Source organism: Stigmatopora argus, chromosome 3, assembly GCF_051989625.1.
Source record: "Stigmatopora argus isolate UIUO_Sarg chromosome 3, RoL_Sarg_1.0, whole genome shotgun sequence".
Taxonomy (NCBI): domain Eukaryota; kingdom Metazoa; phylum Chordata; class Actinopteri; order Syngnathiformes; family Syngnathidae; genus Stigmatopora; species Stigmatopora argus.
In genome coordinates this window covers 4,136,361-4,151,645 of record NC_135389.1, presented here as the reverse complement: position 1 = coordinate 4,151,645, position 15,285 = coordinate 4,136,361, and the positions used below count along the sequence as shown (strand labels likewise).

The 15,285-nt window shown below is 43.1% G+C and overlaps 1 protein-coding gene and 1 long non-coding RNA gene across 2 annotated transcripts in view; one reads left to right on the top strand and one right to left on the bottom strand.

Moving 5' to 3' along the window:
- Positions 1-7: 7 nt before the first annotated feature.
- Positions 8-15,285, top strand: part of ldhd (lactate dehydrogenase D) — a 33,770-nt gene continuing 18,492 nt past the window's right edge. Inside the window, exons 1-5 of the mRNA XM_077596538.1 lie at positions 8-249; positions 3,993-4,108; positions 5,519-5,631; positions 11,661-11,802; positions 12,941-13,082. Of these exons, the coding sequence (XP_077452664.1) occupies positions 4,031-4,108; positions 5,519-5,631; positions 11,661-11,802; positions 12,941-13,082 (475 nt within the window). The 5' untranslated portion in view covers positions 8-249; positions 3,993-4,030. The remainder of the gene's footprint in view (positions 250-3,992; positions 4,109-5,518; positions 5,632-11,660; positions 11,803-12,940; positions 13,083-15,285) is intronic.
- LOC144071438 (uncharacterized) overlaps positions 8,876-15,285 on the bottom strand; it is a 28,074-nt gene continuing 21,664 nt past the window's right edge. Inside the window, exon 3 of the long non-coding RNA XR_013299631.1 lies at positions 8,876-9,847. This is a non-coding gene — a long non-coding RNA (uncharacterized LOC144071438). The remainder of the gene's footprint in view (positions 9,848-15,285) is intronic.

The window sequence follows — 15,285 nt, the reverse complement described above, 5'->3', positions numbered from 1 at the left end:
AGTTACATCAATGAACCTCAAACGAAAAATTAATAATCCGAAGAAAACGGGAACTAAGCAACAAAAACAATATTTAAACAACTCATACAGAAATTGAAAGACTGCATAGTAATATATTGCTATGGTTTAATTTATTTTGGATATTTGAGCGGAAATGAATTGAGTCGGAGAAGGGGAAAAATCATGTTGCTTCTTGCAAAATGTCAACGACTTTTTTGTCATTGTAACAGCATTCGCACAACAGTCAGAGTAAGTTATTATTATTACAGTTCTCATTCTCAACACAGAAATGTTTTTAGTCGATATATGCCAAAGTGTGTAATGTAAACTTTCATTTCGTTCGGGTGGTTGTTATTGTTCGCAGAATGGTGACGTCTGTTCCTTACCATGTAGTCAGTATTGTTTTTACTGAATTTATTCTACTGCAGTCGCAAAACAGGATATACACATAAGGCAAATTCGTATTTGGTAAATACAACAATAACTACGTGTTCTAAGCTTATTAGGAATGTTAAAGCTAATGTTACAGTGGCGGCAAAATTGTTAATGGTGTGTTTTTAAGTTATCAAACTATTTAGTTACCAAGCACGCAAGTCCGGGAGAACACACCGTGAGGGCCGACCTGGGTTCAAACCTTTGACCGAGAACTGTGAGGCCGATGCACTAACCACTCGGTCGCAGGGCTGTCTGAATATTAAATATTTCAATTTCTCAAATAGTTGGATAATGGTACATTCTGGGCATTTTCAAATTTTCTTGCAAAACTGATAAAATGACATCCAAGATATATATTATAAACAGGCGCCAACAATACATACATACATATATCTCATCTGATCTCATTTTCTGAACTGCTTTATCACTAGGGTTGCGGGCAATGTTCCCTCTAAGATGCGAGCGTGCGCAATTGCGCATTACTCTTGTCTTCTCTGCGCACAGCAAATCATATGGAGCGCACAAAATAAAATCCCATTTTATTTTTATTTTTTAGCTGTGAGACTGACGCGCGAACCACTCACCCGCCAGGCTGCCCATTCATAGATATTAATCATTACATTTTATTATTACTAAATCATTTATGTGTAGTAGACATGCACCTGCTTATGGCAGGTGTGATACTGGTGTGTGCCCATAGCGAGCAATGATGATGTTGCTCACACCGGTACTCAGTGTGCTCAGGGAGGTTGTCTTTCTGCCCAGACAAACAAAAAATTAGAGGGAACATTGGTTGCGGGAGGTGCTGGAGCCTATTCCAGCTGACTTTGGGCCTGAGGCGGGGAAATTGGTTGCCATCCAATTGCAGGGCACAAGGAGATAAACAACCATTCACGCTCACACCCGTACATAGGGGCAATTTAGAGTGTCCAATCAGCCTACTATGCATGTTTTTGGAACGTGGGAGGAAACCGGAGTACCCGGAGAAAACCCACGCAGCCCAGGGAGAAAATGCAAACTCCACTCAGGTGGACCGACCTGGATTTGAACCCAGGTCACCCACTGTGAGGCCGACGCACTAAACACTCAGCTGACGGCCCGCCCTACATACATATACAGTGGTACCTCGACATACGATCTTAATCCGTTCCGGGACTGAGATCGTATGTCGAGATTTTCGTAACTCGAGCGGACGTTTCCCATTGAAATGAACAAAAAACAAATTAATTCGTTCCAACCCTCTGAAAAAACACCCAAAACAGGATATTGGATTGGAAAAAATGTTTTATTTCTTCTAATTCGCCATCTATTATCAAAGTAACACATAACTAGTGGTTTAATAGTAATAAAATGTGTTTAATAGAAGTAAAATTAGACGCATTTCGCGGAGGGTAGAGACAACGACATACACGGAGTCGGAGGGGGGGGGGTGTTCAGGGGGACTTTATCCACGGCACTCGTAAACGAACAAACAAATTTAAATTAACTTGAATTAATATATACAGACACTCAAATATACGTTTAATGTAACTTTACACAAAACTGAATTCTAATTTTGTTTTAATCTTTTTTGCACCTTCGTTTTCCGGGTTAGCGGTTTGCTACGCATCCACCCTCACATTCGCTATCGATGGGCTGTTTGCTGTTGTACAGTTGTACCTCGTCATACGACCGCTCGTCATACAAAATGCTCGTCTTACGGGGGAAATTTCGATCGAATAATTCGCCCGTCATGCGATCAAAATTTCGTGATACGACCAAGCCAGGTCTTTTTTGCATATCTTTCGTGTATAACAATATCTACGAGCACGGAATGATTAATTCAGACGAGTTTCTCATACGACCAGGAAACGCACAACGCACGGGCAAAAAGAGGGCTTTATGGGTAATGAAGTATACTCCTGCACACAACACCCATAGGCAATGGCAACCTTTCTCAGAATAAAACTTCATTACCCACAATCAATACATGGGAAGCTCAGCTATGTCATTTCCTGTTATTCTTACTTAGGAAAGAAGGTCCCGCGATCGTTCCTTAAAGACTATTTCTCGTTGGCAAGTGGTCGTGCGTTATCCTATTGTGAGGACATTTGTGTGCATCATTTTGGGAATATTTTGAATGCAATACAACAGCAAACAGTCCATCGATAGCGAACGTGAGGGCGGAGGCGTGGCAAACCGCCAACCCGGAAAACGAATTTAACAAAAGATTACAACAAAATTAGAATTCAGTTTTGTGTAAAGTTACATTAAACGTATGTTTGAGTGTCTGTATACAGTGGTACCTCGTCATACGACCGCTCATAATGCTCGTCTTACGGGGGAAATTTCGATCGAATAATTCGCCCGTGATGCGGTCAAAATTTCGTTATGCGACCAAGCCAGGTGGCCATGGCATTTTTTTTTGCATATCTTTCGTGTACGTATAACAATATTTACGAGCACCGGATGAGCTATTCAGACCAGGAAACGCACAACGCCCATGCGCGGGGAAAAGAGGGCTTTCTGGGTAATGAAGTATACTCGTGCTCGCAACAGCATCCCCGGTAGCAACTCTATCATAGGCGCCGTTCGAGGGGATGCGAACACAGATGCTACAAGCTAAAAGGAGCCGCTAGCCAGCGCCCCTGAAGCTCCCATGAGCAGCGGGGCGATCGCTGATAAAAGACTCTGCTCGTTGGCTGCTCATAAGAACATCGGGGGCACTGGCTCGCAACAGCATCCCCGGTAGCAACTCTATCATAGTCGCCGTTCGAGGGGATGCGAACACAGATGCTACAAGCTAAAATGAGCCGCTAGCCAGCGCCCCCGAAGCTCCCATGAGCAGCGGTGCGATCGCTGATAAGACTGCTGCTCGTTGGCAAGTGGTCGTGCGTTCTCCGATTGTGAGGACATTTGTGTGCATCATTTTCGGAATATTTTGAAGGGAATAGTACGACAGCAAACAGCCCATCGATAGCGAACGTGAGGGTGGAGTGTTTGTTCTGTTTACGAGTGCGTTGTGTGGAAGAAAAAAAAACCCGAAGCCCCTCTCCCCTCGGCGAAATCCGCCCAATTTTAGTTAGATTAAACACTTTATTTCTATTAAACCACTCGTTATTTATTACTTTGTCAATATATGGCGAATTATAAGAAGTAAAACATTTTTTTCAATCCAATATCCTGTTTTTGGTGTTTTTTTCAGAGAGTTGGAACGAATTAATTTGTTTCCCATTCATTTCAATGGGAAACTTTACCTCGAGTTACGAGAATCTTGTCATACGAGCTGAGTCCCGGAACGGATTAAGCTCGTATGTCGAGGTACCACTGTATATTAATCCAAGTTAATTTAAATTTGTTTGTTCTGTTTACGAGTGCGTTGTCGTGGATAAATAATGAACCCCCCACGCCCCCAAACGTCTGTCTTCCGTCAGCGAAATCTGCCCAATTTTAGTTAGATTAAACACATTTTATTACTATTAAACCACTAGTTATGTGTTACTTTGTTAATAGATGGTGAATTAGAAGAAATAAAACATTTTTTCCAATCCAATATCCTGTTTTTGGTGTTTTTTCAGAGGGCTGGAACGAATTCATTTGTTTTCCATTCATTTCAATGGAAAACGTCCGCTCGAGTTACGAGAATCTCGTCATACAAGCTCGGTTCCAGAACGGATTAAGCTCGTATCTCGAGGTACCACTGTATTTCCTTCAAAATATTCCGAAAATGATGCACACAAATGTCCTCACAATAGGATAACGCACGACCACTTGCCAACGAGAAGTACAGTCTTGAATGAGCGATCGCGGGAGCTAAGGCTAAGGACAGAATAACAGGAAATGCAATAGCTGAGCTTACCCACGTATTGATTGTGGGTAATGAAGTTTTATTCTGGGAAAGGGTGCCATTGCCTATGGGTGTTGAGTATACTTCATTACCCAGAAAGCCCTCTTTTTGCCCGCGCATGCACGTTGTGCGTTTCCTGGTCGAAACTCGTCTGAATAAATCGTTCAGTGCTTGTAGATATCGGATACACACGAAAGAGATGCGGCAAAACAAGCGCTACAATGATAAACAGCCTCTCATCTCATGGCCACCTGGCTTGGTCGCATCTCGAAATTTTGATCGTATCTCGAAATTTTGATCGTATCGCGGGCGAATTATTTGATCGAAATTTTCATCGTACCACGAGCTGATCGTAGATCGAGGTACCACTCTAGTATACAAAAAAGTAAGGTTTAAAGGTTTTTCATCCCATTGTGTTGTGTGTAGGTTTTCATTAATTGCAAAACATACCGTAATTACTCGAATATAACACACATATTTTTGCTACATAATTAATTCCAATAGTTGAGGGTGCGTGTTATAATCAATAACTAAAATAAATTACAAATTTTCGATCGAAAAAAGCATTGTCAAACTCACTTTGACGCACGGACATTGTGCAATTTCCAACTTTGAATTCAAAATACACGCATATTAAAGATCGTCAAGCCTCACAAACATCACAATCCTGCATTAATAAGCTGGAAAGTAGAATAATACATTGTAGTGTAGTACGTACTTGTATTTAGAAATATGTCCAGCGGGGGGCAGTACATTCCCTTGTTACATGTGATAGTCTTTTCCATTGTGCATATCTTCAAATCATTTATTTATTCAATTTGTATGTTCCTTTTCTTGTTTGAGAATGACAATAGATATTTGAATTAAAACATGGTATTGTCAATTGAAATGTAGTCAATGTTCAAGGAAGTCTAAAAGGTATTGCAACATAACATGTCTACATGATATGTTTGTCCACTCTGTGTATCATCTATTGCCCTAAAATTCAAACGCATAACTCCACCAACTGCACGACACTCGACACGCTCGTACCTGAAGATTTCTCTATCCGGTTTTGAACAAAACAATCGTGAAACGAAGAAAAAAAGGTAAGATTTCTGATTTTCGTCAGCGGGAAATTTTAGGTGCGCACTATATTCGATTACTGCGTTTTTCCAGATGTTTTTGGCCCAAAATTACCTGCGTGTTATTTTCGAGTGCGCGTTTAATTCGAGTAATTACGGTAATTTAACATGTGCCTATTGTGTGTTCACACAGAGTGCTTCTGTGGAAAGTGCACTTTCTAGATTCAGATCAATATGCGGAGAAGATGGAGTGTCTCTGGGAACTGCCGTCAGAGAGCAACATGGCAAAGATGAATCTGTGCACAGGTCACTGTTACAATAATCTATTTGCGGAATGGCATTTGCTTGATTGACCGCAAGAAATAAGAAATGCATAAACATTTCAATGTTGTTGTTAAAGAGCAAAAAATACCGAAGGAGGTTTGGCCTAAAATATATATTGGTGACAAAATTGAAGTAATCAATTGATCATATGTGGTCCAACTCACCTCTTTAGACACAAATCACTTATCCGAGGTCGAATGGTGGGGGCAGCAGCTTCAGCAGGAAGCCCAGACTTCAATCTACCTAGCCACTTCATCCAACTCTTCCGGGGGTACTTACTGCCGGCTATGCAGACCAGACTCTGACACCAGTCATAGAGGGACCGGACCTCACGTGTCAGAGATTCTGGAACCCCATACTTCCGGAGTAGCCCCCCACAAGACTCCTCGGGGACACAGTCGAACACCTTCTCCAAGTCCACAAGTCACATGTAGGCAAACTCTCATGCCTGCTCCGAGAACCCCGCTGAGGGTATAGAGCTGATCCATTCTTCCACGGCCAGGATGAAACCACACTTCCAATCCAGAGCAATGTCCACGCGATGTTGCAGAGGCGCGTCAACCAAAACAACTCCACAACATCCAAATCCTTTAGAAATTCCGGGCGGATCTCATCCACACTCGAGGAGCTTTTTAACCACCTTAGTGACTTCAACCTCTGTTTCCTTAATGGGAAGGCATGTCGGTGGGGTTGAGGTCTTCAACGTATTTGCCCCACCAATTCACAACATCCTGACCTGAAGTCAGCAGCACCCCATCCACATTATACACTGTATTGATGGTACACTGCTTTCCCCTCCTAAGACGTCGGATGGTGCATCAAAATTCTCTTGCAGCCACCTGGAAGTTGTTCTGCATGGCCTACCTGAAATGATCCTATGCCTGAGTTTTTGCTTTGAAGACCACCAAAACTGTGTGCAGCCTGGCCAGCTGGCCAGAAGTCAGCTGCATCTGGAGTCCCGTGGGTCCACCAGCGGCTTCTGGGGTTGCTGCCATGACAGCACCGACCACCTTGAGGCCGCAGCTCTGGTCTTCCGCCTGAGCAATAGAAACGTGGAACATGGCCCACTTAGTCTCAATGTCCCCCACCTTTCCCGGACATGAGAGAAGTTCTATCGGAGGTGGGAATTGAAACTCCTGGCGGGAGCCAGGCATTCCCAGCAGACCCTCACAAAACGTTTGGTTCAGACGGGATGCACCGGAGATTGGTTGACAGCTACGTTCCTCTCTTTACCTGAGTGTCCGAGACATGCGGCCGCGGTCCCTCATCGAACTGCAGCCTAGGGTGTCCTGGTGCCACGTTAAGATATGGAGACATTTATGCTTGAACATGGTGTTCATTATTGTCAGTCCTCGACGAGCGCAGAAATCTACCAATAGAACTCCACTCGGGTTCCAATCGGGGAGGGCGTTCTTCCCAATCACGCCCCTCCAGGACTCACTGTCTTTGCCCACATGTGCATTGAAGTCCCCCAGCAGAATGATGGAGTCCCCCAAAAGAGCACTCTCCAGCACCCTTCAAAGGACTCCAAAAAGGGTGGGAACTCTGAGCTGTCATTTGGGGCATACGCGCAAACAACAGTCAGGTCCCGTTCCCCCACCTGAAGACAGGGGGATGCTATCCTCTTGTCTACAAAGGTGAACCCCAGTGTACAGGCACCAACCGGGGGCCAATAAGTATGCCCATACCTGCTTGGCACCTCTCACCGCAAGCTCCTCCCGATTGGAAGAGTTTTCAACCCCCCTTCAAGAGGAGTGGTACCAAAGCTCTCAACCTCATGCACTAGCTGCCAGTTTCTGTAGCCGGGGATCGGAACACCAAGGATCCTTTCCTTGGCTGGCGCCTAAGTGTCGTCGCAAGAGACCTCTTTGGGCCCTCTCACAGGTGGTGAGCCCATGGAAAGGGAAAAACTCACGTAGCCTCTTCGGGCTGTGCCCGGCCGGGCCCCATAGGTGTAGGCCCGGCCACTAGGCGCTTGCTATTGTGCTCCTCCAGCCCTGGCTCCAGAGTGCGGTGAGGAAAAATGGTCAAAGGTCTTATTCATCATTAGAGGTTTTCTGAGTCATGCTTTGTCTGGTCCCTCATTTCGGACCAGTTTGCCATGGGTAGCCCTACCAGGGACACAAGGCCCCAGGCAACATCGCTCCAAGGATCATTGGGACACACAAACCCCACCACCACAATAAGGTGATGACTCAATACTCTAAATTGCCGGTATGCGTGAGCGTGACTGGTTGTTCGTATCCTTGTGCCCTGCGATTGGCTGGCCACCAATTCAGGGTGTTCATAGTTAGCTGGGATAGGCTCCAGCATCCCCTGCGACCCTTGTGAGGATTGAACGAATGAAACGTGAAACATTTCCTGTTCGTGCAGGTGCATAAGTGTGATGAGGAAGCCCAGATTAGCACTTGAACACTTGTATATGAACACATCTAAACAACGTCAAATTATGAATTACACATAACTTTGCATTAAATAGAACTCAGAAACAAATGAGTAACAGTCGCTCCATTTTGTTGTTCGGCACAGAGGCCATGATAAGGAGTTGTCCCTTTTAATGCTTCCTTCTGCTTCAATGTTGTAGCGACTGTAGGTGGTCTTGCAAAATCAGTCATGAATGGATTCTTCTTTTCATTTGTACCAGTAATTTTAAATAAATAAAGTTGTTTTAACCATACTCAAAAAAGAAAGAAAAAAAACTAGGACTACATGACGACGAATGGCGATCAAAAGACAGTTGTTGTTAGACAGCCAATGCAGCAATCCAGCGGAGTATAGGTAGGTTGTCAAGAAGAACGCAACACAACTGTGACAATTTCAAAATAAAATAACGGATACACCAAATGTATTTATGCTTTGGGGGATTTTGTAACTCAGATCTTGGTTTTATAACCTGAGAATTTCATATGTAGAACCATTTATAAGTAGAGGTGCCACTGTATAGTGCTTTTGAACACATTAGTTTTTGCTCAAAGTGCTTTATAATACTTTCTAGATGTACTTGTGCACTAACCTTGTGTGGCATACACTGGACTGCATTTGATAAAGTGTGACTGATATCTATATCAGACCTGGGCAATTAATTCCACAAAGGCTGCAGTGGCTGCAGGTTTTCGTTCCAACCCATAAGAGGAAACCTTTCCACCAATCTGATATCTTAGAAGTGCAATCAGTGGATTGCAGTCAGGTGCTTCTTGTTTCAGCAGAAATCTAATTAGTTAAACTGTCTGTGGTGGATCGGTTGAAACAAAAACCTCCACCCAAAGCGGCCCTCGAGGACCGGATTGCCCAGGTCTGATCGATATCATTATTAAAATGAAGATTTATGGAACTTTTGTCATCATATTGAATAAAATATCAAGTATATTTTCATACAATGACAATGATCAAATGGCTGTTTAAAAATTATAATGACTGTAATTCTTCCAGGTACCGACAGACACAAGGTGCTTTCTCAAACTGATGAATTTATTGAATGCATCTTGGCACAGATTCACATATAACGCAGTGAAAACTAAAAACACATAAAAGACGAAAATTGGCTTAAAGAAAATAAAAACAATTGGTGAAATAAAACAAAGAGCCGAAAATAGACAAAATACCTCATTGGCTTAGAACCGACAGAGGAATTTGCTTGGGTTTTCCTCTTTCTTATTTCTCTTTATATTTTAGCTTGCAATTTCTGCCTGAGCTGGTCTCGTGCAACCTTTCTCTCACCGAGAGCGCTTATTCTTCTGCACTTATCTTCCTACTTAGCAGACTTAGTCTTCCTCAAACGCCACAGCACCAACTACAGGAGGTATGGTTGAAACTAACATTAAAATACACAAAAAATACAGTAAAACAAAAATGTGGCAGTTACAATGTCAATACTGCAAATGGGTGGTCCGGCGAATTGAGTGGTTAGCACGTTGGCTTCACAGCTCTGGGGTCCTATGTTCAAATCCAGGTCGATCCACCTGTGTGGAGTTTGCATGTTCTCCCAGGCCTGTGTGGGTTTTCTCTGGGTACTCCGGTTTCCTCCCACATTCCAAAGACATGCATGATAGGCTGATTAGACAATCTAAATTGCTCCTAGGTGTGAGAGTGAATGGTTGTCCATCTCCTCGTGCCCTGCGATCGGCTGGCCACCGGTTCACGTTGTCCCCCGCCTCTGGGCCAAAGTCAGCTGGGATAGGCTCCAGAACCCCCTGCAACCCTAGTGAGGATAAAGTGGTTCAGAAAATGAATGAATTAATACTGTATGTATATATATATATATATATATATATATATATATATATATATATATATATATATATATATATGTGGTACCTCGAGATACGAGCTTAATCCGTTCCGGGACTGAGCTCGTATGACAAGATTCTCGTAACTCGAGCGGAAGTTTCCCATTGAAATGAATGGGAAACAAATTAATTCTCTCTGAAAAAAACACCAAAAACAGGATATTGGATTCAAAAAAATGTTTTATTTCTTATAATGCGCCATATATTGACAAAGTAATAAATAACGAGTGGTTTGATAGTAATAATGTGTTTAATAGGAGTAAAATTAGACACATTTCGCGGAGGGTAGAGACAGCGGCATACACGGAGGCGGGGGGGGGGGGCTGTTCGAGGGGGCTTTATCCACAGCAACAATGCACTCGTAAAAGAACAAACACATTTAAATTAACTTGGATAACTATATAGAGACACTCAACGTTTAATGTAACTTCAAACAAAACTAAATTCTAAATTTGTTGTAATCTTTTTTACCTTACGTAGTTGTACGGGTTGACACCACCTGGGCGCTCCGCCGAAGTCTTCAAAACGAACGCATCAAGAGTTGTTTGTTTTTGTCTACCCTTCAAAATATTTCGATAATGTCGCATACAAATGTCATCACAATAGTATAACGCACGACCACTTGCCAACGAGAAATAGTCTTTAAAGAACAATCGCGGGAGCTTCTATCCTTAGAAAGAATAACAGGAAATACAATAGTTGAGCTTACCCACGTATTGATTGTGGGTAATGAAGTTTTATTCTGAGAAAGGTTGCCATTGCCTATGGGTGTTGTGTGCACGAGTATACTTCATTACCCAGAAAGCCCTCTTTTTGCCCGTGCGTTGTGCGTTTCCTGGTCGTATGAGAAACTCGTCTGAATTAATCATTCCGTGCTCGTAGATATTGTTATACACGAAAGATATGCAAAAAAGACCTGGCTTGGTCGTATCACGAAATTTTGATCGCATGACGGGCGAATTATTTGATCGAAATTTCCCTCGTAAGACGAGAATTTTGTATGACGAGCGGTCGTATGACGAGGTACCACTGTATAGCTGTTCTGGAAGACTTTGGTTGACTTGACATGACTGCATTGTATTCATATAATGTAAGGTAAATTGGGTTCTTCTGTGAGTAAAGATTTCTGTATGTAAAAGGGAGCCTTTTCTGAAGCAAAACAAAAATTTCCGTCTTCAAAAATATGCATGACTGGCGACCAGTCTAGGGTTTAGTCTGCCTTTCGCCCAAAGTCAGCTTGGTTAGGCTCCGGTAATGCCCACAAGTTACAACCCTCTCGAGGATGGGCGGTATGGAAGATGATGATGATGAAAAATATGCATGTCCTGCGATGGGACTATTGCCTCTGCGCACATCACAATGGCGGAATTCAAATTATATATTAAGCAGGCTACTGTAAATGTATCTGTTATCGATCGAACGATTATCGGAGTTGATATTTGGACATTTGACATTTTCGGTAACTGCCTTTTTTTAACACGACCGGCCGATATGAAGAAATCAATTTAAAACTGGATTATTTTGGCTGAGATGCAGCCACGCCGCTCTCCTGCCTGCTGTCACATGCTCTGTCACAGCTGTTCTTTAAGTCGAGTGCTTTGATGTTCTTTCGACTGCTATGCTTCAATTCAGCTCCCTTTATTGGTAATAAGCACACACACCAGCACAAACCCAAATTTAAGTTGTAAGAATTCTCAATATATTTCTTTATGGGTCTGTGGTTAGATGCCGTCCACCAGATGTGGTAGTTTTTCCTCGTTGTGTGGAGGAGGTCTGTGCCTTGGCCAAAGTTTGCCATGAGAAACACCTTCCCATTATACCCTTTGGTACTGGAACTGGCCTGGAGGGAGGTGTAGGAGCAGTCAAGGTTAGAGCAAACACAACTGTAGATCTTATGTTTCATGTCAAAACACAGTTGAGACAGTCATCTGTGAAGTTGGTTTCCACAGTACAAAACATATTGTTGCTTATTTGTATGCTTTGACACCATTGTTTTCATACTCATTTGCGGTGTGTGTGTGTGTGTGGGGGGGAAGCGGTCCTAATGATTCCTTTAGTGCAGAGGTCTCCAAACCGGTCCTCAAGGGCTGCTGTGGGTGCAGGTTTTTGTTCCAACCAATCCAACACAAACGGTTTAACCAATGAGGTTCCGCTGAAAAAGGAAGCACCTAAATGCAATCCACTGATTGCACTTCTAGGCTACCAGATTGCTGGAAAGGTTTCCTCTTACAGGTTGGAACGAAACCCCGCACCCACTGCGACCCTTTCTGGAATAGTTTGGGGACCACTGCTTTAGTGTAAAAGGTTGCTGGTATCATGTCTTCCCTACAGACTACTCCTAGACCTTGTACACGCATAGATTCAACTCTAAAACAATCTGTTTCCTTGACATATCCCCACAAATATAAAATAAAATCTGGTATTGAAAAGGTTTCGTCAAACTATTAGTAGTTTTGATAATCTTATTCTTAACAGTGCACATTCATAAAATTTCCCCTAACACTGCTGATGGGAAAAAAAGTCATCTCGACAAAATATTACCAAAATATAACACAGTAATCTCACAAAAATGAAAACTTCATAGTATAACACGTTGTTTGCCCTTTCCAAAAGGATGTTGTACCTTAACATAATAAAAACACTGAAATCACAATATTCTCCGAAGAAGCGTAAAGCTCTGGGAAATACTTTTTGCACTTTGGGAAGCCCACTTTTATTGGGAAAAAAAAATCAGGAAAACAAGCTTTTTTTTGTTTCATGGATAATCCATTATTAACACACCAGACGTCTTATATTATGAGCTTTCAAAGACAGAAAATAGTTTGCTGTTTAATCTCCATTCAATGGCATTGTCAAAAAAATCCCCGTCTACACTGTGTATCCGACTTTGTTGAATGTTCAATCTAGCCTCCGTTAAAAAGCTGCCATAAAAGGGTATAATCAGCATTCTAAAAACAAATTAAAGTAGACATGTGAATACTGAAAATAGCCTCTCTTTTCATTAGGGTGGCGTATGCTTCAGCCTAAGGAATATGAACCAGATTTTGGATCTCCACCAGGAAGATTTTGATGTGACCGTTGAGCCTGGTGTGACCAGGAAAGGCCTCAATGCCTACCTGCGAGACACTGGACTGTGGTTTCCTGTTGGTCAGTCAAAACCCCAACCCTATGTTAAAGTCATTTTGATCAATTTGTTTCTAAACACATAAAATACTTTTCAATATCAGTGTTGAACATATGCATACAGGCTAAAAACAATTGAGCATTCAATCTCTTGAGTTGTATAGCGAGAACCACACCTCTCAGGATTTTTTGGATGGATTCCTAAAAGGCGTAGGGTGACATCTTGCTTTTCGGCCCATCCTTACCACTATTTAAGAACTCAGCGCGCTGTCTCCCCACCATAAATTCAGCTTCCTCATAGACAGTCAAGCTGTGCTGCCCAGTTACATGGGTTAGAGTTGGGGCAATACTTAATCTCTCGTATGTACTTTGTGTTTTATGTTATGTGGGCTTTGTCTAGATGTGACAAATGGCTGGCCTCGAGCAACGATAGAGCGTGGCTGACAGACATTGTGTCATGCAGTAGCTGTCAGCATCACAGTCGTACCTCCACTTACGAAATTAATTGGTTCCAGAACTTTTTTCGTAAATTGAAAATTTCGTAAGTAGAGCAGTACTTTAAATGTAAATTCCCCAACTCATTCCACGGTCCTCACATAACTACCAACTAAACCAGGGGTCTCAAACTTGCGGCCCGCGGGCCAACTGCGGCCCGCGGGACGATAATTTGCGGCCCCCGTCTTAATATGAAATATCGATTTTTTTTTTTTTTTTTTTTTTTTTTTTTTTTTTTTTTTTTTTTTTTTTTTTTTTTTTTTACCCCTTTCCCCATGATGGCGCCGTTTAAGTGGCAGCCAGTGGCAGTAGCTCTGTCCACTCATGTTTTTCTTGTTTTACAGCATGTTTTACATGAAAAATTAGAGGGAACATTGACATGCACCTGCTTGTGGCAGGTGTGATACTGGTGTGCCGATAGCTAGCAATGATGATGTCGTGACCGGATGATTCGCCTAAAGACGTTTCGCCGACGGACGTTTGACAGACGGACAGGTCGTACTAGTATTTGTTAGTTTAATGATTAAATACAAATACTAGTATTTGTATTTAATCATTAAACGCTGTTTTCAGCTGGATTTGACCGAATTTGAGAGCATTTTGAGCCGTTTGGCGAATGGACGTCTATAGACGTTTTTTTGCCTCCATCGCGATATCATCCAGTATTTGTATTTAATCATTAAATGCTGTTTTAGGATGGATTTGACCCGATTGCTGTCATTTTACGGCTCGGTTCTGCTACATCTGCCTGCCCAAGAGTGCTTATTCCCGGACTGCCATTGATGGTAGACGAACATTGATTTTTACTATAATTTGGAAAACACCGGCGGCGGGCCGGATTAAAAATCCTAACGGGCCGTATATGGCCCGCGGGCCGAGGTTGAAAAACTTGTACACACACGATCCGGCGGGGCGAGCGTTCGAATCCCGTTTCGGCGAAACCTCCGTTCGGCCGAATGAACGTTCGGTGGAACGTCCATTCGGCGACCTGCCCGTCTGTCAAACGTCCGTCGGCGAAACGTCTTTAAGCGAATCATCCGAGTACCGATGATGTCGCTCACACTGGTACTCAGTGCGCTCAGGGAGGTTGTCTTTCTGCTCAGACCAACAAAAAATTAGAGGGAACTTTGGTTCGGAGCTGAATGAACCAATCACGGTGAGGTATACGGCTCTGGAGGGCGGGACATCGGCCGGGCTGTCCAGTGCCTCGCTCACTCACTCATTCATTCCTCCAATCAGCTGGGCGGAGGAGAAGCCGTGAGGCCGATCACTCCGCTCGGCGCGCACACTCCTCCGCTGCTCTCAGCATAGAACTGAATGAGGCGCTATGATCCGTGATCCAGCCTGTGTCAGTGTCTGTAGCCATCTCCGCGATTGAAACGGAGAGCGAAAGTGCACATGCGCCACAAACCCGCGCGACTGAATGTGAAAGATCAACCCGAGACTCATTCCAAGTGGAAAAACATATTACAGAGCCCCAGAGATGTCTCTTTCAAAGCCTGCCGTGAAGAGAAAGGTCGGTGATGAGCACAGACAGTTTCAAGAAAAGTGGGGAGTGCAATATTTCTTTGTTGAACACAGGGGCACCCCGACGTGTCTCATTTACACTGAAAAAGTTGCGGTGCACAAGGAATACAATTTGAAACGTAATTGTACTATGAGACATGCTGAGGAGTACGAAAAATACCAGGGAGATGAGAGAGCCAACCAGGTTGCCAGTCTTAAAACACGT